The sequence below is a fragment of the Thermobia domestica genome, chromosome 11, assembly GCF_964235325.1.
Source record: "Thermobia domestica chromosome 11, izTheDome1.hap1.1, whole genome shotgun sequence".
NCBI lineage: Eukaryota > Metazoa > Arthropoda > Insecta > Zygentoma > Lepismatidae > Thermobia > Thermobia domestica.
Genome location: NC_137464.1, coordinates 153,569,428 through 153,595,444, shown reverse-complemented (window position 1 = coordinate 153,595,444; position 26,017 = coordinate 153,569,428). Strand labels below are relative to the sequence as shown.

Below are 26,017 nucleotides of genomic sequence, written 5' to 3'. Positions count from 1 at the left end.
ATAGGGGATTTTGGCTTAGCCGTCCCCTAAATTTTGGGGAGTTACGTAGGGCCACAATCTTTAAATTTTTAAAACTGCCAAATTTTAAAATTTGGTATTGTAGTATAGGATATATATATATATATATATATATATATATATATATATATATATATATATATATATGTATCTGTAAATTTGGATGGGATATCTCGTTTCTTTATATCGGTAAATAATTACTCATTTGATCTATTTCATCTTATTTTATGAGTACAGGGGTCCATTATCATTCTACAACATGGATACATTGACTCACTCATTTCAGAATTTGAGAGGGGTATGTAAGACGACCACCCATTAAATTTGAGACATTAAAAAGAAAAATGGTAAATGCTCCCTATAGTGCGTCCAGTAAGAGAACGTCTCTGACAGCTCGCAGTGACATTGCCACTACTCGCGTGTCAAGTTTTTTTTCGGTGCAACTGTAGTTGCAATTTAATTAATGGTATAAGACAGAGTGATCGTGGTTGGTAACACTGGTATCAAAGTAGGGGCTGCAATGTCCCACCGCATGTGGTAAGAAACGTCAGAGACCATCTCTTTTTGGCCGTGCTATAGGACCAAGATATGTTTTCGTAAATTTGGTTGGTCCAGCTGACTCCCTTTTATGGGTAAAAAATGCCTCTAGGAAGTAAATATATTCCTCTTCAATTTGAAAGGCCCTTCTATGTTAAAAAAGTATTAGAAACGTAGAAAAACGTCATTAAATTTAAATTTTGCTAAAAATTTCAACTAACATAAAGCGATATTTTGAATGTTTTGCTCCAAGATTTACTATGATTAGACTTCATCACCTTATATTACACAAGTGAGTATAGGAATATATTGTCTATCATAGGATATGGGTCCATTGTCACTCTCATCTTTAATTTTGGAAGGGGTACATTGGACCACCACTTAAATCTGAGGAGTGTCAAAAAGGATAAGTACATACTATAATTTTGTTTCATTGTACAGATTCTCAAATTTTACTTTGTACTTTGAGTACTTTGAGAGATTCTCAAATTTTAAGAGGATACATTTAGCTCGCCCTTAAGTCTAGGAATTCTTAAAAATTAGTAATTATTCTCTAGGACTCGGGGATGTATTTTTGTAAATTTAGATGGGCTCATTGATCTCTTGCCTTGGTAAAACATTGCCAAAATGAAATATAGGGAATTTTGACCTCATCTACGATGAGAAGCTTCAATATACTATCTGATCATATGCATGAGTACAGAATATAGTCTAAGGTCATTAGTGAAATTGTTATTTTCGGTGAAATACGATTGATTGATCTCTCTAACTCTAAATTTTGGGCTTGAAGCTTGATCGGTAATTATAAAAACTTACTCATATACTAAAACAACTTCACAATTTGAATCTTGTTAGAATTTGTAGTCATGACTCATAGTCTAAGATTATAGATGCAGTCAAATACTTGAAAACCGTTTATTTTGTTAATCGAATAGTTGGAAACTGGATAAAGTTTGACGGTTAACTGTGAAATGTTTCTCTTACAACAATATTTCTGCTTGTCAATGTTTGTTTTGGTAAAGAATGTAATGGAGCCTTTAAAACTGAAAGTACTCTCTGTCAGGAAAGTATATATATATATATATATATATATATATATATATATATATATATATATATATATATATATATATATATATAATCTTTTTCTGGGTTTGGCATTCCTGTGCTCTAACCGTGGAGAATATAAGAATTAAATCAATCAAAAGTGTAGTGAAGGGTAAGGAGAAAAGCCTAATCTGAATAAGACATTGAAGAGGGGCACAAGCTGTGAATGCGAATAGTGCAGGCACACTGTATATAATTGCACGCACCCTTGTTTAGAAAGAAGCAGAAGATGGAGAAGGTCTGCATGGTGCTCCATCCCATCAACAACGTGCCCAATGAATCTCCTTAAGTGGGAGAGCGCTGCAGAGAACATGCTGCGGAATATGGCCATATATTGAAAATCTTTGCTTTTCTTCAAAAATTTCACCAGTTTTCTTTAAAGGTAAGTTCAAATTTACTTCTGGGGTACGGTATTTTTGTAGTCAATATGTATGAACAGTTAATTTAGAATAAAATATAGTTAGTATTTTGTTATAATATTTACTCATGCCACTCAAGAACAAAAAAAAAATCAAGATGCCCTGATTTGGGGTGATAGCACGCATGAACACAAGAATGCGTGTGATTACCCTATTGAGTGAATAATTTAGAAATAATACTCTAACCCTAGGAAAATGGAGGTATCAACTGTCACATGGAAACTACTATTAGAACAAGATTAAGAAAAGGAACTTTTGGTGGACCTAGAATGGGAAGGAAACCAATGTTTACAACGCAGCAAGAAGAGGAAATCAAACGCCATATCATGACATTGTCGAACCTCTTCTACGGGATTATTTAATGGAGGTTCGTCGAATTGTCTTTCAATTTGCAACACTAAACAAGTTGTCGAACAAGTTTTGTACAAAACTACGATGGCTGGCAGAGACTGAGCTGAAACATTTTTGAAACGCAATCCACAAGTAAGCACCAATAAACTAGAAACAACATATCTACCGAGAATTACGGGCTTCAACAGAGACGCAGAGAACAATTTTTTGACAACTTATGGACAAACACCACTTCCCTCCTTCTAGGATTTTTAACATGGCTGAAACAGGAATCACAATAGTTCAAAAACATCAGAGAACTCTTGTTTTTAAAGGACGAGAACAAGTTGGAGTAGCAACAAGTTTAGAAAGAAGAAGAAACGTTACAGTAATCTGGACAGTGAATCCAACTGGAATTTACATTCCCCCGCTGTTTGTTTATCCAGGGCGAATGAATTATGAACAGAAACCAAGAGGACATGAATCAATATACACATCTTCAAAAAAATTATGGTCAAATGAAGATACCTTCATGCTTTGGTTAAAACACTTTGTAGAGATTACTAAACCATCTGTTCAAGATCCAACTTTTCTCATTATGGACAATCATCAAAGCCATACGTCACTTCCTTCATATGAATAAGCGAAAGCAAATGGTGTCATCATGCTTTCTTTACCACCACATTTCTACTGCTAAATTGCAGCCTTTAGATTTTTCAGTGTTCAGTCTGCTCAAATGTGTATACAATAATGCTTGTTATTCATAGATGCGCCGGCATCCGTTCGAACAAATCGAATTTGGTTACGTTAGAAAACATTTTAAAGTTGTGCTTGAGAAAGTATGCAGCGTTCAAATGCCTGATCAAGCTTTGAAAAGTGTGATATTTTCTCCATGAATCCAGAAGTTTTTATAGATGCTGATTTTGCTGCAACTGATCAGTGTTGTAGTCAGATTGAGGAGAATATGAAAGAAGACTTTCCTCATGATGCAATGGACCCGACGAAATAAAAAATTAGTGACTTTTCTGAACCGGCAGTCGCTGAACCATCAACGGACGTCAGAAATTCCGAAAAATCCTCCCCAATAATCTCGCTAACTGCAATTTCTCCAATTTCTAGGCAAAAACCATAGTTAATGAAGCAGAAGGGAAGGTACCAACCCCAGTAGCACGCCGACGTGGGACCCATATTTGTGCGACATCGGCCAATGTCGGCGTCGTGGATCTAAACTGGCCCACAATAACCCACCAAGTTCCCATATGGGTCCCACATGGGAACTTGGTGGGCTTGCCGAGGTTGATTTACTGATATGGGTCCCACGTGGGAACTTGGTGGGCTTGCCGATGTTGATTTACCGATATAGGTCCCACGTGGGATATAAATAGGCTTGCCCACCAAAAAGAAAAAAGCATGGAAACATTTCCTTTTTACAATGAATAAATTTGAAACACATGAAATTAACATTTTGATGGTTCTGTGGCAATTATTTGAAAAAGTAATTTTTCGATTCGGCCTCGATCTATGTCGAATCGATGTCGATCGGAGTACGCAGATTGTTTGTCAACTGTTCACAGTTTTAAAACCATAACACCGTATGGCGCCACAAGCGGTGCGAAGCGAGGGAAAAGCAGGAAATATACTTATGACTGTTGTTTGTTTTGGTTTTACCATCAATTCGACGAAATCGTATTTATTATTGAAGGTGAGTATTAAAATTATTTTTCTTCCATTAATAGAATGCATATTTTATCTTTGATTTGCATGAACGATGTCGACTATAGATAAAGAGATCCACATAAACTGTTCCAAATAAATTTTGGCTAGTTTATAGTCCGCGCTCGATGCAAGAAATCTGGTACTGGTTTTGTTGTTACAGGTGCAAACATGTGTAGATATCACTATACTTAGTCGTGAATAATTTTGATTTATGGTCTTCAGGCATAGGAGGCTCAGGCCGAGACGGCCAAATATTGGAACAAGTTTATTTACTACTTAAAAAAATGCGTTAAAAAGTACTTTAAATTGAGAGATTATGACAAATGGAGGTACTATCGAGTTATTCACTACCGAATTGGCACATTCTTGCATAGTTTCAGGTTAGGTTAAGATCAGCAAGATTTTACTTTTTATAAAACAGTGGTAGATGCACACGCATCACAACTGATTTGTGTTAAGTACAAGGGACACAATGTTGATAAATATAACTTGTAACTCCATTTTAAGTAAGTTAATTTACTATTTTGCTCCTTGTACTTAATAAACTTTAGGTGAGCGCATACTTTCGCTGTTTTGCGCAACGTAGGATCTTGAACCCAGCTGTTGGTGTAGGGGAAGAGCATCCGCCTGTCACGCAGCGCTTGGGTAGTTCGAGCGTGGGTTGGAATCCCGCGCAGGCCTGACTGAGGCTTTCCTCCGCCCCACAATGCGAATGCCGGGATAGTACGTTCTCTTGAAAGGCCAGGGCCACTTCCTGTCCAAATCCTAGTTTTACCTGAAGGATCGATCCCTTCTTTTTGTCCTTCCCATGAGTAAATAAATAATCAAAATAAGGTCTTGCCGGTTAGGTCATATTAGGTTAATTTATGTCTGCCACTACGTTGGTTTGCCTGTAATCGCCATTTGAAAACTAGAATTGGCCATGAAAATACAGATTCACACGTAGGTTACTTAGCCTGTGATTGTCACTCAGAAACTAGATTTGCCTAAAAACTAGCTAGGTTGGTTAGATCTCTTCTGAAATAACTTACAGGATGAAGTGCCAACCATGAAACAAGTTAAGAAAACAGTACAGTGAAGTTCTGGGTAGTGACGTGTAAAACTTGGAAAAGTCATTGAATTTGATCTTGGCAAATAAGTGAGAAAACTGTTTGAATAGTGGACCATGGGAATTGAGTGTGAGTGGATTCAAGTTAACGTTTTGAACGAGTTGTTGAGCTTCCAAGGACGGGACCTACAGTTTTACGTGGGATACAAATTACCTTTATCCCCACAGGAATCTAACCCGGAATCATGGATTATAAGGTAGCAAGTGTTACCACTTATCTACGGGGAACAACCCCTGGGATCAAGCCCAGAACCTCCTGAATGCTACCCACGCTCTACCATTGAGCTACGGTGCTTCAGTGGTTACCGCAAACCTTTTATACACCATGTACAGGTAGCAAACATATTCCAGATATTGTATGAGAGAAACAGTAGGCCCTATAAATACATTGTTAAGGTCGAAACACAGTTAATATAGTGTATAAGGGTTAGATACTAGAGATGCTATATTTTTTATGCGAATAAAAAGCGGGGCAAGTCTGGTCATAACAATTTTAGACGTTCGATGTCGTTGAATTAAAATTTACTTCATTGCCTAAGAAGGGAAGATAAGGAGTAGAGTGGATATATCACATGGATAAAAAGGGAGCGTAATGACAAAAATGGTCCAAAATAAGGAAAATAGGAAATGTACTCACGAATAGACAATCAGATTATCTTAAATAATAAGCATCCTCGACGTTATGATTGGAAAATGCACATAGATGAAACAGTAGAGAAGAAAAACAAACTGGTGATTTTTTTTTTTTTTTTTTTTTTTTTACTGTTTCATCTATGTGCATTTTCCGTCCACAGCGCTGCGGATGTTTAAGCGAAAGCTACGAAGATAATATGATTGTGTCTATTCCAGCGTTGGCTGGTTTAAACCAAAAAACGAAAAATGTTCGTAAAAGTGTAAGTGTTTGTAAAATCTTGATGAACACACATTTGTGGGTTATTACGTTTCACTCCCGTATATTATTCGTATTATATTCAGACCTAAATTCCCCATTCATTACTCAAAAAGATTATACTACAAAAGCAACTTTTTTAAAGTAAGTTTATGTATGTTTGTTTTGTGATTTTTTTTTTGTAGTTGTTGTTATTGTTATGTAATTGCAATCAAAGAAAAATTCTAAATATTGTTTCAATTCAATGTTTACTATTGGTAAAATACATCGAAATGCCGTACTTTGTGTGTGTGTGTGGGAGGGGGGTCATACAGACCTCACGAGAGGCATTTAGTGAAATGAGAAGTATCTTTGATATCTATTTATGTATAAATGAGTCTGAGCCAAAGTGGATTCAAATAATTCGTATCTTTAATCACTTTTCGTACTGATATGCAAATTAAGTCGTCGTATTTCTTTAATTTCGACCAATAAAAGTCGTTGTTAACTAACTTGAACTAAATTAGTTCTTCTGTACTCCGTACTACTTTGAAATTGTCCATATGTAATTCTGTATAATGGTTTCACTTGTGCAACTGTTTATCTTTTTGTTCTTCTGAAATGACTCTTGACAGTTATATTAAGAAGCATGTAAAGATCAGTACAACGTATTTTTATCAGGATTCCTTCGTGAGTGCGTCGGCAGACGTATTGCATTTGTGGCCAATTAGTCCTGGTACCGAGTTCAAATGGAGGACAATTTCTCTCGGATGTAACTCGAGAAGCGGTTTTTATTCCGCTTTAAGCTTATGTGACCCCTTCCAGTATAACCCGGTTGTTGCATAATAACATCAAGGCGAAACAAACTTATTTCTGTCCATACATGATATGAATATATAGAGCAAATTATTTAAACCAAAAAAACCTGGTTTAAACCAAAAAACCTGGTTTAAACCAAAAAACCTGGTTTAAATTTAAAAAACCTGGTTTAAATAAAAAAAACTGGTTTAAACCAAAAAAACAGTTTTTTCCAATAAAAACCATGGTTTTTGCCAACCCTGATCTATTCGTGAGTTCACTTCCAGGACATACCGCAAATTAGCTTTGAATAAACCGTATAGCGGAGGACCATATGTTTAGCGGTTGTGGGTGAAGAATATAGAGCAGTGAGTAATAGTGGGTTCATGATTGGTATCTCTGTTGATAAGGACAGTTTTGTTCAAGTCACTACAGGGAAAATAGGCAAAGTTACTAATATTATTGAGACAAATAGTTCGAATGATCACCCATCCATTTGGTTGATATATTTGGATGTTACGATAGAAGGTGACTATTATTCCTTCCCATGCAGTTCGCAGTTGGTATTTGTTTATGTGTGGCAAACTGTCGAATAAGATATCCCGTGCTTCCCTTACCTCAGTGACATCAAAATGTATTTTGTGTTTGGAAGAGAAATACGCTGCAGTGTTTTCTTATTCAGTTTTTTTTTTAAGAGCATATCTGTAGACAGAATCAACATGACCTCAGGAAGAAAAAAGTTTTGCGTAGCAGCTTTCACTGACGAGGACGGAGCATTAGAAGTTATACCTAGTAAATGGCTTAAAAACGAAAATGAATGCCTTTGGCCTAAGACATCATCCGTTAGGCGTATTCAAAATTTTATCAGGGACTGTAAGGAGCCATCTGCTGATTGGACAGTTGTGAACATAAAAATCTATGGACAATCCAGTGAGTACTATTTGTATTTTCTTTTTATCTGTCTCGTTGTGTTTTTGAGTATTTATACCTCAATTTTGAGTCAAAATGTAATATTATTTCACTATTTTCTGCATTGAATAGCAAGATCTATCATACGGAGCAGCCGTGATTCAGTTGGTAGCGCGTTATCTTAGTATTTGGTAGCTCGCAGATTTCAGCCCGGTGGCTGGCCATCCTGACTAGACACCATGTCCGCATTCTGGAAAATCAGGAAAACAAGAAATAAACATAAATGCCAGGGAAATTGCAAGAGGTTGTTTCGGATTACGTTTGTTCCTGTTTTATTCGTTTATAACGGTTACTAACGGTGGACTCACCTGTTCGACGCTCCAGCGTTACAGGTCGAAATTTGTGAGAATATTTTCGTCAAAACAAGGAAAAGTTTAAAGGTTTAATTCCATTGTAATTTGTATACTTGTGACTACAGTTCGAGAAGCTTAGTTGGTAAAAAAACTCATAAAGTAAGCTTGTTCAAATTCGTAGCTTCCTGTCACCAGTTGTTTCGTGACAAATATGCTTAAAAAATGTCTTCTATTTTAATACATTGCTGGAATACAGTCTTATTGAAGAAAAAAGAAAAATTGTTGTCCTCTACATTACAAGTTGGTATGAGTTGATATATATTTGTATGACCTAAAATGAACTTTTTATGTTAGGACCTCATATACTAAATTAGCTTTTAGAATCCATGACGTTTCTTATAGGATTTGATAGGATAGTGCTTTTGAAATAACGTTAAATGAAGTAAATAGTATATGGAAGAAAATAAAGAAGTCAGGGAAAAGTAGCAACTCCAGTCAGAGAAATAAGAAGGATTTTTTCTTTGTGTGTGTGTGTGTGTGTGTGTTTGTGTTTGTGTTGGTGTTAACTATGCTAGAGTATTTTTCCGGGATCTTATGCTCAGTCAAATCAGGCAAATGCTGAATATAGTACCTTAAAGACAAGGCCTGGATAACTCTCTCCAAATCCAGCCTTGCACTATCTTATCGTGAGCAGGAAATGTGAAAGGTACGTTAAATAAAGTTAAAAAATAAATAAATAAAATAAAAATGCTAGTATTCTTAGGCCTTCTATTCTTAGTTCTGTTACAGGCTTTCTTACTCTCGAATTTCAGTCGTGAATAACTTTACATAAGCAAGAGTATTTAGTTCGTAAACAGATTTGTTTTATTTGGGATATTCTAATATTTAATGTTTTACAGTTAGCAAAGAAATCACAACTGAGGGTAGATCCATAACCATGTTGCTTTCTTATCGTGTATGGTTTTCATGCCAAGAATAATTTCGCAGCTACTTTCCCTTATCAGTAACTGTAGAATATATGTATTTTTTAACATTTCAGATTCATTTCAAAAAGCTGCAGCAAAGGCTGACAAAGCTTTACTGACTTCAAACGTTAGTAGTGATTCTTCTGACGAAGAAATTTATTCAAGAAGATGTCGCAGAAAGCCACAAAGATATTTGTCTGAAGAGGACAGTGATGACTCATATCCAGGAACTAAGAGAAGACCATATGAAACTTTTAACGAATGTAGTGTTCCAAGTCCCCCAGCACCTATTCGGAAAGGTAATTATGCTAAATATATTTTATATTCATAATTTCGTTCAAGAACACTGCTTGTCTCCTCATATATATCTCTCTTGATAGTAATTTCAACGCAAATTAAAAGTTTAGCTCGTAGCTGATTTGTTTCATAGGACTATGTATTGAATCGCGTTTTAAATATATATTTTTTTAAATGTGTGAAAGTTAAAATTATCAAGATTTCGTGGGCGATTCTTTATTGCCAGAGAGTTGACCTTCTTTCGCAGTGTTTGTTTCAGAAAAAAATGTTCCGGGGGTTACTCTTAGTATTCGGAGGGACTGAAACCATATATTTCCCTCTGCTGGTTCTATTCCAGTACGTTTTAACCATTTCGTCCGGGGGGGGGGGGGAACAGGCCTGAAAGAAACACTGTTCTTTCGTATTACTATGCCAGTGCAGCCGTTACTTAAATGTGAAACTATATACTATTTTGGAGAAAGTTTATTGCTACTTCGTCTGAAAAACATTCAAAAGTAAGGCTGGCTGAAATAGTAGACAGATAGAAGTAACCCACAATGTTTTATGAACCTGTTGAAAACAATTTATTCGTTAGATGTGCAGAGTAGTTGTTGTAATGTGTACAACAAGCTTGGAGTGACAAGCCTTAACAACTAAAAATAAGATGTCTAGTTTGTTGATTTTTATAAACAAGTTTTTCAATTTGGCGTCCAAAATCGGCTACTTGCTATGTTCAAGCAAGTCTTACGTAACAAATCATTCAGACTCAGATCTAGTCTCAAGTAATTTATTTCTATGAAAAGGCTTGCTAGTTGTTTTTCTTCTTTTTTTTAACGAGGTTGTTAATACTTTCCCCTTTTATCGGATAAATGCTATCTTCTCATGATGGTTAACTACAGAAAAACCTGGCTCGTAATGCAAACTGTGTCGTTAAATTGGTTCTATTATGAGTATACATCAATAAATAAATAAATAAATAAATGAAAAATAACGTACACATTAAATATTCATTTAATTATGATAGGGAGTCTATTTAGGACAAGATCAAACAAGCAGATAAACAGCTTTAGTATCTTTTAACGTTGTGAGTTAATGTAATCAGTGTACGATTTCTGCGATTTCCGGAGAGGGGGATAAATTCGTCAATAGCTCAAAAAAGTGGGTTTTATTTCCATCATATCCAAGGTTGAGAGGTATTTCGAGAAACAGAGAGGAGGAAGTTCCAGCCATCCCCCTACAGATAGAATACTGGATGTAATCATTGTAACATTTTAAACATGCTTTTAAAACCATAAGTTGTCACCTGCTTATTGTATACCTAACAGTCTAGTAAAAACTGGATGTTTGTATAATTTCATTACTTGCTTTCAGAGTCGCTTGGAGTATCTATAGGAGGAACTGCGGAGGTAAACGTATCATCTATGGTGCACAATTCAAACGGAGGTTGCTCGTCTGCATCACATCGTAAAAGTACAAACGGACCTTCACCATCCCACTCCCAAATCCAAACTCCATGCAGAATGTCAGCGTCGTCAGTTGCCACTACTTCATGTGCAGATACAGACAGTACCTTCACATCAGCTCGTTTAGGAATTGGCAGTAGTAAGTATCCAAAGATTAAACTGTATTGCTAAGCTTAGTTACGTGTGTCTTCATTATTAAATAACCAAACAAAATGAAGACTATATTGCTTCTTTAGAGACATTTTGAACCCTGCTAGCACGTAGTCAATGCATCGATTTTCTCCGACCACTTAGTGTGGCCGCCTTGACCTAGTAGTCTCCGAGATTATCACCAATTTTTGTTAATGAAAAACGAAATTATGGTAAAAGTTATGCTTGGAAATTGAAATTGTTATGTTCCAAGCCGTGCGAAGGAAGGGAGGGGGGGAGTCCGGACCCTTCTCTTCCTCAAAAATAGATTTTTGTGTAACTAATATAAATTTCGTACTAATTACATTTTAAAACATATATATCATACTAAGATTTACTTTTTACAGTGAAACCTTTAGTGTTTAAGATCTCCTCCGAAAGTATTTCTAGATCCGGCGTTCCTTTCGTAATGGAAGTACTTCTTGGCTTTAAAATTCAGAACATATAATCTGTAATTCTAGTTTTATAACATTTTGTTTTGCAGCGCATCCTGTTGGAATGGTTGCTTTGGAACTATTCTGTTCCATATTAGAGGAGGCTTGTGGGCAAGCGTATGTTAGGAGCGATTAAACTCCCAACCTTTTGAATGCTAAACCGACGGGCTGACGATATAAAGTTTGTACTATGAAACAGAAAAATTTATATTTTTGTACAAAACAGCGTCTTGTTAGTCATTTGTTTTTTCTTACTGCCTGTGCGCAGGTAGCAGACAAAATTGTTAAGTCGACACCGATACGCCCCAGTGTTGCCAGAGTTACTGATTTTGCAGGAGATCTCCTGCTTTTTCTACGTTCTACTGATCTACTGCGAAAGAAAATTAAAAGTGAACAATCTCCTGCTTTTTCCTTGTTTCGAGAAGTTAAAGAAATATATTATTATTAATATAGAATTTTCATTTTTTTCCTTATATGAAAGGAGGAAATTTTTCTGTATGCATCCACAAAGCTCTGTAGAGCATATAGTTATTGGGCTTTGCTCATCTTCTATATGCATGATGGTAGGCGTTCTTTATTTCTTACTGTAAGATTTACGAGTACGTGCTGTTTAGATTGGTACTTGGGTTGGAAGTGTTTGGACGTCGTTACTCCAATTCCAAAAAATATCTATAGCGTCCCCCCATTTCCTAAAAAAATTATAATAGGCAAAGATAGGCACAAGGGATGATGCGTCACCCTACCTTTTCAGAACCACTTTTACCCCTGGTTGGAAAAGTAGCTTAGATCACCTCTCCACGATCGTCAGCGAAACACCGTCTTATGTTACGTTTACGTGTGACTGTATCAAATAGCTATACTATAGTTAGGTGTATGATAAGACATTTTCCCACCCCATTTTGTTCTTACACTACGTCTTACTTCACACACGTTTGTATCAAACATTATTAATATATCTAAAGGGGGCATGAGGGTCTTTCTATCTCCAAAAGATTACCTTATCATTGGAAAACATTTTCTTTATGAAACATTTTGAAGTAATTACAATTCAAATTTATGTTTTGCATGTATTGTTTTATTTTGAAATGGAAGTAATAATGAATTCTGGACTGCTTGTTTTGACCACTGTCCCCTTAATAATGACAAAATTTTTCTCTCCCTGGATTTGAACTCAAATGCCGCCGCTTTATTTGTCTACTGCTTTCTCCTGTTTTTTATCTTCGAGTCTTCTGCTTTTCCAACTGATCGGTCTGGCAACACTGATACGCCCTCTCGTGGCGCTTCTGGTTTCTTCGCTTGCTTACCAACACACACTCAAGTTTTTATTGTTGCTCTGGCTGAGATTCGAACGAACCCAAATTAGGCAAATTCCGTTCAGGTGTCTTAATTGTCACACCACAGAGACGCGATCAACGTTCTTTGAATGTTAAGCATTCCTCGCACCCCATTTGAAACCGTTACTCTGCTAGTATCGATATTTAGACATTGTTCCATATACGGAGGCTCTGCAGAGAAACATTGGAGCATATCATTCTTATACTACATTAATTTGAAAGTTGAAATATCAAATGTAACTGCATTCTCTCGCAACAGGAGTTTTTGCAGTAACCTTTTTCAGCAGAACTTCCGTATACGGTAGAATGCCTAGATATTGACACGAGCAGGCTATTTTATTCCATTAAGACACTTGAAATGCTCTACAGACATATAAAATTGACCCGAATGTGGTGTAATGATTAGGAAAGCCCTCAAACAGCAATTAGTAGTTTTCTTGCAATAGACTTAAAAAAATAAAATAAAAATAAAACTGCTTATGCATTGATTATGAAGCTTTTCTCAATATGTGATTTAAAATGCATCCCGTATGTTGCTGTGGGTATCGACTTCAGGGTCAATATGAGGTTTGTGCCGGTCAGAACCTAGATGACTTTTGTTAATGGTAGTTGCGGCACACACTATCTTAATGTAGAATAAAAAAATATTTCAAACAATGTGTACCATTGCCTCCTTGGTCTTGTATTAATTTTGTTTTTTTTTTCTTTCTTTTGATATTTCAGCCGTTGAAAAAATATTCCAGTTACTGCAGAGAATCCAGCTAGATATGAAACATCTCAAATGTAAAGTTGATAAAATGGAAGCCAAAATACATGAGCTGCACCAAGTTCCCTGTAGTGGTAAAGAAGCTTTGCAATCTATAGAAAATGCAAACCTGCTAGCTGACAAGCTCCCTTTACGCAGTTTGTCTATGGTTCACAATTTAGAAGAAGATTTAAAAGACAGAGAGATGGCTTCAAAATTGGTGAGTGGTATTCTTAAGTTCGTATTGACACGAAGTATTTGTAAATATCCTTCAGGTATTGTTTGAAAAAGAAAACTTTTATTCTTTAAAAATAGATCTCGTGGCCAGATGCTTTTTCGGATGTACAGGTTGTTAAATTAATGCGTACCAAACAATGTAGGGGTGGGTACCTGACATGGAAACAAGAAAATGTTTTGTGACATGTGCATACCGATCAATAGGTTGGGAGATACAGGCCGTCGAAAGCGTGGGAAAATAAATTTCAGAAGCCTAAAATTCAAACACTGTCCAATCAACGTAGAGAGTGCAGCTTCATATCTCATAAAGGAAGTCGTTGGTGTTCTATTGCAAAAATGCATGTTTCAAAATTCAGCAATGCATACAAAATTAATTTTACAAGGTGATGGTAAGCCGACAATGACTTACACTTCGGCTTTTCGGTGCCTTTGTAGAGTCCTTTCGCACGCAATGCACATTCTTTTAACATGCATTTTTATATAGAATAGGTATGACTTCTTTTATGAGATATGTCATGAGCCTATAATATACATGGTGCGGCACGTAAAACCGGCCCGTAAAGTGAACACATAACTGACTCTCCTCTTCGGTCAAGTGTGTATAAAACTCCTCCAGGATTCCCATATACACGTCACTGTTCACTGTCGTCTCAAAGAATATGGGCCCAATAACGCGTGTGGCGGAAATGGCACACCAAACACCAATCTTCTCATCATGCAAGGGTACCTGGTGGATTGCGTGTGGATTTTCTGTCGACCAATACCGGTTGTTTTGGGAATTTACGTACCCAGACAGGTGAAACCACGCCTCGTCACTCATGATGAGCATTAGTGGATCCAAGAAACCACTGGCAACATTGCTCAACAGCCATGAACAGAAATGCACCCTCTTCTGCAGATCAGGCTCCTTCAGTTATTGCACAACACTTATCCGGTACGGTTTTAACTTCAGTCCCCTTAAAACACGTCTGCAACTTCTCTCACTCGCATGAACCTGTTGACTCAATCTCCTGGTTGACTTTCGAGGACTTCTTGTCATTATCTCCTCCACCTGCATCTTTAATTCAGGTGTGCAGACAGATGGTCGTCTGTTCCTGGGAGCATTTTGAACCGATCCTGTACGCCGCCATTTTTCAATCAATTCTTGAATGGTGCTTTTTGCTGGCACAGAACGTCCTGGAAATTTCTCCCGAAACAAATTCTTTGTTTTCACAAAAGATCCAGTGAGAATGAACCCTTCAACAATGGCAACACGCTCGGGTATCGAATACGGCATTATCACACACTGACACTCACCCGGCTTAACACAACGAGGCATTTTTCTGAAGTGGTTTCGATAAGTTTCACTGGCTGCGGCTGCACGTGACTGCTGCAGGTCACGTAAGTCGACCCGACCTCGACACGCCATCTCTTGGTAGGAAGGTAGATTATTTAAGTGTTGCCAAAAACACAATATACCAGAATATTACGACGGGCCGGTTTTACGTGCCGCACCCTGTATTGCTGCGTACATGTACGGTACATCAGCCAAACTGGATTGGAGATGACGTATTTTTTTATTTTTATGTATTTTATTTATTTTTTAATCCAAAGCTGATTGTGACGTATTCTTAATAATACACTTTCAAATCAAATAAAATCGAATCAACTATTTCTCTAGCGGTAGCAGTTTGGACTGTGAATTCTTAGGACTTATAATTTAGGTGTCCTTATTGGATCTTAAATACTACTAGTACTACCAATAATAATGCAATCCAATACTAGTTCGAAAATCTTGCTTTCACTGTATAGCACCTTCGTGTTTCAACAACAAAATCATAAGGTAGGATGGTTTACGGTTTCCTCGTGTCGTAGACATGTCTACAGTTATGCTTTGTTTGGCAATACCGGTACCATCTTCTACAACCTTTCCAACCATCCGCGGGTTCTCATAAAAATTAAGTGTTTAAGGGCAACTTCCACAGGTGTACATGGATTCTCCAAGCCTTCGCTTTGCAAATAATTGAGAAGTCCCTTCACTTTTCATGAATTCGGGAAGTCCTGGATACTTTCTTTGAAGTTCTCTAGCACCCATCTCCACCTTGGTAAGTGGAATCGGTGACTATGATGATGTCACAGTTTTGCAGGAAGCGAACTTGTAAGGCAAACGGTCAATACGATCTCAGCAATTCTCGACTTCATCTGCAATCATTTAAAGTAGTCTTAGTGTATTTTAGTGACCTGTGCAGAAAATATAGAAGTCTAGCAGCGTTCACCCCGCTTCGCTGCGGTCACCCCGGAACGCAATAAACGTTGTTACTTAGATAATTTTTACTTTTTCGCTTTCAAGTGATATGATAAAAACCATAGAAGATTACAGTAAATGTTAACATTATATCGCCTGTCATTTATGTTAACCCGCCCCGCTTCGCTGCGGTCACCCCGGAACGCAATAAACTTTGTTACTTAGATAATTTTTACTTTTTCGCTTTCAAATTGCAGTAAATGTTAACATTATAGCGCCTGTCATTTATGTTAACCCGCCGAGTGACACGGTCATGCGGGTTGCATATAAATACGTTTATTTTTACCTATGATGAACTAACAAAGGATTTGTACGTTATGGACACTTGAATGGTCAATTATCTCAAGACACTGGTAATTAAAAATTAAAGTGATATGATAAAAACCATCTAGGGTCCAAATCCTAATAACCCCCCAAAAATAAAAGAAATTGGTTCAGCCGTATTAGCGTGATGAGGGAACAAAGGATTTGTACGTTCTCTTTTATAATATAGATTGTTGAGAATGGAGAACTGCATGAACGAATGTTACATAATTTTTAATGCTTGATGACAAAATAAAATTGTATTTCATATTGCTGTTGTATTTCATATGGTAATGTACTAACTATGTTTTTTTTTTTTTTTTAGTGTCATTATCTTTCCAATGTGCGTGGAGATGACTACAAAAAACTGACATTGTCCATTCTGAAGACAGTATTTTCGAGGGACGTCGCAATGAAATTTAGCATTGACGGATTACGTGGGAAGGAAAAATTTTGTGGATTACAACTGTTCCATGTAGTTATAGGTACGTCATGTACAAATTGTATTTCATTGGGCAAAAGTCATCCAGGTCTAGTTTTAAAAGTAGTATCCCAGGATTTCTTTGCGTAAGAGTAAAATCGCTGGAAAAGTCTCATTAGGAATGTGTATTAAATGAAAAGTCCTAGTCTACGTGGGCCCAGGCGTTTTTATTTATTTATTTATCTTTTTATTGAGAAAGTACGGTATAAGTGCCTGAATACACCATTCGATTTTTATCGCTCGATAATAGACGTACGACATGGTTATACAATGATTTAAATCAGCCTGTTCCTATGCATTTGATTACGATTAGGGATCGAACGAGACTGACAGAAGAATTACCAAGTTTGATTTAGTTCAGTGAAACTTTTGTATAGCGGACACAAATAGGGAATATAACTGTCCTATTATTGGGAAATGTCCGCTATTAAAAAAAAATTACAGTATAAACTTAACGTACTACTCGTATAAGCAACATAACGTAGGCAAAATGTCTTTCTGTTTAATAATGAGCTAATACAGTTTTTTTTTCCTATAGTATTATGTTCGGACAGAATACTCTTTCTCTCTTCGAAATTAACAACTTGCAGCAAGGCAAATAGACAAAGATTAAATAAACTTTTGCTGAAAATGGATACTAAACTAAATGCATGTTGAAAACAAATAAATGGAGACATTTGCGTTCGATTATCACATCCAACAATGCGTGGTACATTAACGATCCTGCCTATTATTGCTTGAAATTCAAGAAAATAACAAAGCTTTATTTCAGGCTGTCCGTTAGTTGGAAGTTCTACATAGACGCTGGGGAATAGTTTTCAGTATCCGCGTCCGTTATTGAGAATGTCAGCTATTCAGAAGTAATTTTCACATTGCACCCAATGTATTTCTGCCAGGAAATTGAAAACTGTCCGTTATTTTGAGATGTCCGTTAGAAATTTTACTGTAAATATAATTTCTATGCGTTGTACAAAAGTCTAATGAAGTCGAAACAACACATTTATCCTTCGATTTTTGTCGTGCGACGAATATGGAATGGTTTAAACAGGTAGTAAAGTGACCTCACTTCAAGATATATGCACTAGATTCACGCCACGATGTAGTTCGGGGCCCCAATAATTTTAGGTCCTAGCATTCTGCAGTTCACGGATGAGACTGAGGAAAAGCCCCATTCGCGATGGTGTCGCTGATTCGCCTGTGCAGGATCTGAGTTCCTAAAGAATTTTGTTATATATATATACTAGAGTCTAATTTCATCTTTCGGATGTATGGCGTTTTTCAGTATATATTTTTAGGAATCTTGGAGGGGGATTACTACCAGTGAAATCCTTTGTTTAGGTGCCATTCTCGCATTATCCTAGTAAAAGTAAAGCTTGCGGTAATATCTCCCAAACAATACCAGAGTTACGAGGACAAGTTCCTCTTCGGATCGAATCGAATTCCTTAACAATATGTAGTAAGGGAACTGGAAGTGTTATTGTTCGTTGTGATCATTTTACCACAGAAATATGAAAAAAATTTTGAATCACCATCAGAGTAAAAGGTCATTCTAGAGGACAAAACATAATTCAATAATACGTTAGATACTCTCCTTTCATATGGATCCGTATCTGCTATGCTATACGCGTTCCTTGTCATATTCATTCATCAGTTTCTATTACTGCAGTTCGTGTTTGGAGATTTTTTTTCTGTCATATATCGAGGGTTCAGAGACCAATATGTGTTAATCTAGAAAAATGAAACTAAGAAAATTAGAGTTTTTTGGCATTTGTAGACATTTTAGGGCATTGGTAACGCTGTTATTCGCAGGTAAATAAAATCATTGCTTTCCTTGTTTTTGCCTCTGAAAGAAGTTGTAATTTTCTGTTAATCGCACCGTGCAAGTAAATTTTTAATTTTTGACTTGAAACGAGTGGATATTCTGAGCCATCCACATATCGTTTTCCACTCCCTACTTCCTCTGTTTGACACCGAACGACAATGTCCTGTTAGATTAGCCTTTCGGGCACGTAATAATGCGCTCATGCGTACAATGGATGTTTTTTGTGCAATGTATAAAAGGTTTCTTTGTATTTTAGGAGAAAGTTATATTTTCGTTCGAATTTTATTTATGTAACTCAAAATTAATCTGTTATTTCTCAATGATGACATTTGCTATTTAAATGTGTAGTCCCTTCTGGTGATACAGTATTATTGCATTGAGTTTTTACAATTTTTTCTTCTTCAGGAGCAGTACAACTCCGATTTCCTGATATACAAACTAGCGACATTGTCCGACGGATTGGGAAAGTCTTAAGTGGTTCGCGAGATTGGGATGGCTACAGATGTAATCGGAGAAGAGAACAGGCTCAAGACTTAGGGGAAGATGCACAGTCGTTCCGCGGGGAACCCGCAAGAGTCCAAGGACCACTTGAATTCACCTTGCAGAGTCACCCCGAAGGGAAAGCCGTGGGGTGATCGGTCCCGCGGCTAGTTGTGATCAACCCTCAGCAGCGTGTCTGATATAAACACACTTATATGAACGAAATGTCTTATTGTAAATAAAATAGTAGACAATAATATGTTAAAGTACAAGAGAATTATAAACTTCATGAAAGTAACCGTTATTAATAGTTTTTTTTTTTTAATTTATCACAGTAACTTTCAGTTCGCTAATTTGCAGAAATATTTCCTAGTGATACATTTTTATAAGTTTTATGTTGTATTTTACTGCAAAGAACCTATCCAAATTAAAACTTTATAGTGGCATCCATATTTTACTGAATATAATGAGCTTTCCGAACTTCCGTGCTGTCTGTGTAAGTGTAAGGGATGAGTCCACACTACAGACCAGTGTGCGAATTAACGGATATTTTACAGTGGGATTTAAAAAAAAAAACTTTTGAGAAGTTAAAATTTATGGGAAACTAATAATTTACAGAAGAAAAGAACTTCCTAAATTTTCTCTAAATTATTTCAGGTTAAGTAGAAAGATAAATATTTTCTGCATAGTTTCTTTGATTATATATTAGTTTCCCTAGTCGGGATGTGTAGCGGAAAAATTCGATGTTTGAAATAAATTTATTTACAGTGGCTTTTGTTGACGTAGAGTGTATATGATTTTTACGTGTTTAATTTTATTATACATATGATATATTGACATAAGGGTCAGGAAAATGGCCACTTATCAGTGAACCCTTTTTTGAATAAACTAAATAGTTTCCACACGTTGCGGAACAAGAGCTGGTTCCTTCTTCAGTGGAAGGAAACAATGATGTATATGAAGAGTACGCGTTAAGAACAGTGAAGGTCACATTTTGAATATGCTCAAAAAATATTTTCTCCACACCAAAAGATGCAAAATAGTTGGTGAAAATAGGGCGTAGTCCACTCGCGAATGTACACGTGAGCGAATTACGACGTGTTTTCACCATCTTAATTATACATTTTGGTGCTGAGAAAGAATTTTCTGAGCATTTTAAAACGTGCCCTTCATAGTCCTTCCTGCGAACTCTTCATATGGAATGAAATAAAATGGTGAAGACAGTGTCAACGTTTGGTAACTATTAAGTTGATGCAAGAGAAGATTCACTCATTTTTTATGTTGTTTCTATATTAATGATAATAAGTTACGTGTTTAAAAGTATTTATTTCCATTCGTTATGTTGGAAACAGCAAAACAATTGTACAATATATACCTCTATGCAATGAGTGAAGTTCACGAAAAAAAAAAAGTTAGGGAATATGTTTTGTGTAAATTTTATTTTAATTATTTAAAAAAAATAAAAATGTGAATACTTCAATCTGAAAATGTTTTTATTATATACTGTTTTGTTTAGTCTAAATACTGCATCTCTGAAACACGCTAAATGTCCGACCGCCCTCTTGGATCCGCCATAGATAGAAGTGCGGCAAAACTACTTGCACCAGTGACATTTTGAAAAAATGTCTGATGTATCCGATGTCATTTTCTTCTATTTTCATTAGAAAAACATAACTTGAATCCAAAATGGTAGACAAGCATGTAGCGTGCGCCAGAGATGCAGTACATGGCCCTATTCAAATCTGATATGTTGACATATCCATCTGGTGTTAAATCTGTAAAAATTATATGGTCACATCTGGTTTACCGATGTGGGTGGGATCTCCCACCCAGATCTTCCCCATACCCACATTGTCATTTTAGCTTCCATGGTTAACCGATGTAGCTCTACAGGGTTTGTATGATAAGTAATGAGACCAGGTCTGGAAACATTGTTTTATTGATCTGATCTGTACAGGGACTTAAAAGCTTTCGAAGTACTCTCCTCTTGCGTCGATGCACTTCTGCAATCGATGTTTCCACGCTGCAAACGCCCCCTGGAAGTCAGCAGCCGGCATGTCCTTTAGAAATGTGGTCACGGCTGCTTGGATGGCTGTGACGTCTGCAAAACGGGTTCCTTTCAAGCGTGGCTTCAGCTTCGGGAAGAGGAAGAAGTCGGCCGGGCTCACATCTGGGCTGTAGGGTGGTTGTGGAAGGACTTCCACCCCAATCCGGGTCAAAAAGGAGGTCACTAAGAAGGCGGTGTGGGCAGGGGCATTGTCGTGATGCAACTTCCACCGGCTAGCGATCGCCGGTCTTTTCCGCTTGACGCTCCTGTGCAGTCTCTCAAGGACTTGTTTGTAGAAGGCGGCGTTGACGGCTTGTCCTTGGGGTACAAACTCCTTGTGGACCACCCCCACATTGTCAAAAAAAACAATCAACATTGTTTTCACCTTTGACTTCGACATTCTGGCCTTCTTGGGGCGCGGGGACGCAGGAGTGTGCCACTCCGCGCTTTGACGTTTCGTTTCAGGGTCGTACTGGAACACCCACGACTCGTCACCTGTTATGACGTCATCTTCAAAGTTAGGGTCACTGTTCATGAGGTTCAACAGTTCCTGACAACAATCAACACGTCGTTGCTTTTGTTCGTCAGTCAACACTCGCGGCACCAGTTTCGCACAGATTTTTCTCATTCCCAATTGTTCCGTCACAATCTTGTGCACTGTTGTGTGGTTCATATCGAGTTCATCAGCAATCAATCTCAACGATAATCGACGGTCTGAGTTCAGGAGATCCCTCACTTTTGCCACAGTTTCGTCCGTAGTCACTGTTGTCGGGCGTCCAGCCCTCTCCAGATCCTCAACGCTTTCCCGGCCGTTCCGGAACGCACTGTGCCAACGAAACACCTGGGCTTTGGATAGGGCTTCCTCTTTGTAGGCCTCCGTGATGAGAGAAAGCGTCTGAGTAGCCGTTTTCCCCAGGCGAACGCAAAATTTGATCGCATAACGCTGTTCGATGGAACCCTCCATGTTTGTTGATTTTCCGCCGTGACAAGAATGTTCACAAGGGCTTTGTCCAAGGCTTGTCCGCGCTCCACTAAGGCTCGGAGCCAACTGACGCGCGGTGCGTTGCTTTGCTCGGACCCCCCCCCCTACATCCTCCATCACCGACAAACCCGCTCCAGCGACACGCGCGCCGCGGCGCGGCGAGTCTCATTACTTATCATACAGACCTTGTATATGGGTCCAACCCAGATCTACAACATGCAATACAAAAGAACATATCCGCACTCAGGTTTGAATAAAACTTTCATATTTAATCATTTAGTGTGAAAAGAAATAGGCTGAGCTCGTACGTTTCGCAATTGTGTATAGAAGCTGGAAGATCAGAAATGTCGCCTATTCTATGTTCCTTGTGAAAAGTACTGGGCGATTCAAATACATTTGAATAGCTCCGTTCTTTTTACAAGGAACATATAGAGCTACATCGATTAAGCATGGGAGCTAGAACGACGATGTGGGTATGGAGAAGATCTGGGTGGTTCAACATAGATTCCACATCGGTCAACCAGGGAGCTAGAACGACGATGTGGGTATAAAGAAGGTCTAGATGGGCCGACATGGATCCCACATAGATCCACATCGATCAACTATGGGAGCTAGAACGAAGATATGGGTTCAGGGAAGATCTGGGTGGTTCAACATAGATCCCACATAGGTCAACTAGGAAGCTCGAACGACGATGTGGGTATGGGGCAGATCTAGATGGGCCGACATTGATCCCACATAGGCCGGTATTGTTCAACCAGGGACCAAGATCGATTATGTTGATATAAGGCAGATCTAGATGGGGCTACATGGATTAATGTGGGGCCAACATTGATCTGGAAGAATCCACATGGGACCCACATAGATCAACATCGACGCCGATGTCGATCGACATAGATTTGCCGATATTGGCCAATGTCGAAAAAATGTTTGCCATTCTGCATCGATCGTCATCGACAGCGACATCGATCCCACCAAAAATTCCCATGTTGATCGACATCGGCCCATCAACTGTGCTACTGGGGAAAGCTCAAAAATTCTAACAGCAACACGTCGTAAGGCTCTTCTGCAGTAAAAAAGAGCGAAAAAAGCAAATAATTTTAGGAAATATCATCATAAGGAACATTTAAAAATGAATTACACTCAGAACTCAATTGTTGCGTGCTATTACCCTCAATTGCAGTGTAATTGCACGCAATGTAAGGTTTCAAATTTCTGTCTGCTATCTTATAACGGAGAGTAATTACACAATAGTTCCGAGTTATTTCATAGTAAACATACGTAGGTATGTACAGCACTAAATATTAGATTCCTTGGTACTCTCTCATTGTCGTTGTAAGCAATTTTTTAAAAAAGAAAAAGCGTGTGTCACTACCACTTTTCCCCTAAATAAAGGACGACACCGAAAGAGAAAGCCAGAAACAGATGGTAAACTGAGGAATAGAAATTGTCGAAGTGGGAACATAAAATACAAATGCGAACAAATATATCAACAACTAAGCGCTTACCAAGCAACGAACTTGGTGTAGCTGTTAAGGCACTAAATTACAAATCCAAAGGACGTCAGTTCGAATCTACTACAAAGATGTACTTTTTTTATTTTTTAAAATAATGCATACAGCACATGAAGTGTGGTAAAAAAAATAGCGTATTACCCGTTTAATATGTTAAATGAAAACGAGTTAAAAATTCCGGTGAAATTTATTAGAGAAGTGAAACAATGAAAACGAGGAAGCATGTATATTTAATCAGGGGTATTTATCAGAGGGCGGTGATCGGAAAAACTGGAAATTTTCCCGAATTTTGCACATGTCTCTACGATAGGCAAATTTCTTCAGAAATGTGCCTATTGCAAAGACCATCATGTCAGAAATGCCGTAAAATTTCTATGCACTTTTGTCGATCATCACGCTCTGAACCATCCTCAGTTCGAAAGTTTATCTATCTATCTATCTATCTATATTTATTTATTTATTTATTTACATACATACATACATACATACATACATATATATATATATATATATATATATATATATATATATATATATATATATATATATATATATATATGCATAGAGCGAGAGAGAGATACTTCCGGAACTGAGTGTTCGATGCTTCACTTCAAATCAACGAGATGACAAACATACGCTTACATAATAAGAATGCCTAATACAAACAGCTATAAAACAAAGTGATAACTGCAAGCATTATTATCTACAGTGGTGAATTTGTATACTTTTTACTTTTAGGGTCTTAATTTTCTTTTTTTCTTTCTTTCTTCCTTTTTTTCATTTCTTTCTATTTACTTACCTGAGATGAGTATATCTAACACGGAAAAAGCAGACTTTTGTAAATGAACTTCGGGGCCATCTGTCGCAAGGTAGTAGTGCACATTTAAAGTGTTAATATTACAAACTGAGAGAGAGGAATAGCCAGAAATAGCCTAGAAAAAGCATCTTAAAGTTTCGACTCGCTATATATACTATGATACGACGTTTTAAATTGCCAAGTGACAGTGGCCGATTGGGGAGCATCTATGACACATGCGGAGGGTCTCAGGTTCGATTCCCGCTCGAGTTACGTTGTTTTTGCTTTTACCAATAAAGTAACCATTCGTAACTACATGTAAAATATTAATTCACCATATGTTTATAATGTATAAAACAATAGAAATTTTCAAATCAGTTGTAAAATTTTTAATATTTCATATTAGCTGGCCATGTTAACAAAATGTACTCTATTTCGTAAATATATTGATATCATGATATCACTAGCTATATTATGGTTACCATAGTCGATATATAAGAAATGTTCTTGACGCTTCGTGTCTATATCTGTTGACTGTGCGAATTGCAATAGGGATAATTCGGAAATCAACTTTGGCTATAGCATACATCCAGTATTCCCAAAGGGGATTTCCCCCTCATTCTCCTTGGAATTCGCACACTGTCCCAGATATGGACACGAAATGTCAAGAACATTTTTTACATAACAACTGTGGTAACCGTAATATAGCTAGTGATATTAATATATTTACGAAATAGGTTACATTTTGTTAACATGACTAGTTAACATGGAACATTGAAAAGTGTTACAAGTGATTTGAAAATTTCTATTGTTTTATGCATTATAAACATATGGTGAATTAATATTTTACTTGTACTCACAAATGGCTACTTTATTGGTAAAAGCAAAAAAGAAAAAGGTAACTCGTGCGGAAATCGAACCTGAGACCCTCCGCATGTGAGTCATGGAGGCTCCTCAATCGGCCACACCGTCACTTGATAATTTAAGGCGTCGTATCATATATACGGCGAGTCGAAACTTTAAGATGCTCTTTCTAGGCTATTTCTGGCTATTACTCTCAGTTTGTAATATTAACACTTTAAATGTGCACTACTACCTCGCGAAAAATGGCCCCGAAGTTCATTTACAAATGTCTGCTTTTTCCGTGTTACATATACTCATCTCAGATAAGTAAATAGAAAGAAATGAAAAAAAGGAAGAAAGAAGAAAAAGTAAACTGGAGACCCTAATAGTAAAAAGTATACAAACTTTTTCACCACTGTTCAGAGGATGCTATATACAATACACTGAGCAGAATGTGTCGGTGGGTCGTAGTGGGTCTGTAGGTTATGGTGGGTCACGGTGGGTGGTAGGTTGCAGTGGGTCACCTCCTGTTGATCCACGATTCATTGATCCACTGACAAATCTTGACCCACTTGACCCACGACCCACTTCATTTCTGGTGAGCAGTGGCGAAGCGTAATCCCACAAGTAGGGTAGGCTCGATAAACTAATATTCTCAT

The 26,017-nt window shown here is 37.3% G+C and overlaps 1 protein-coding gene across 2 annotated transcripts; it reads left to right on the top strand.

Annotated features, from left to right (window-relative positions):
* Positions 1–3,575: 3,575 nt before the first annotated feature.
* Positions 3,576–20,656, top strand: LOC145664498 (uncharacterized). 2 transcript variants are annotated; one of them, XM_081731219.1, is made up of 7 exons: positions 3,576–4,113; positions 7,597–7,831; positions 9,203–9,427; positions 10,776–11,006; positions 13,548–13,789; positions 16,719–16,878; positions 19,102–20,656. In XM_081731219.1, the coding sequence occupies exons 1-7, from the start codon at positions 4,006–4,008 to the stop codon at positions 19,329–19,331; spliced, it is 1,431 nt and encodes a 476-aa protein (XP_081587345.1). In that variant the 5' UTR covers positions 3,576–4,005; the 3' UTR covers positions 19,332–20,656. The 2 variants fall into 2 exon arrangements, with proteins under 2 accessions (XP_081587345.1, XP_081587346.1); XM_081731220.1 differs by lacking the exon at positions 16,719–16,878 and having other exon boundaries at positions 19,102–19,318.
* Positions 20,657–26,017: the final 5,361 nt, after the last annotated feature.

Excerpts from the sequence above, each read along its gene's own strand:
- LOC145664498 (XM_081731219.1), top strand. The coding sequence starts at position 4,006 with ATGGCGCCACAAGCGGTGCGAAGCGAGGGAAAAGCAGGAAATATACTT. Across the intron at positions 7,832-9,202 it reads AAAAATCTATGGACAATCCA|ATTCATTTCAAAAAGCTGCA; the intron begins GTGAGTACTATT and ends TTAACATTTCAG. Across the intron at positions 9,428-10,775 it reads CCCAGCACCTATTCGGAAAG|AGTCGCTTGGAGTATCTATA; the intron begins GTAATTATGCTA and ends ACTTGCTTTCAG.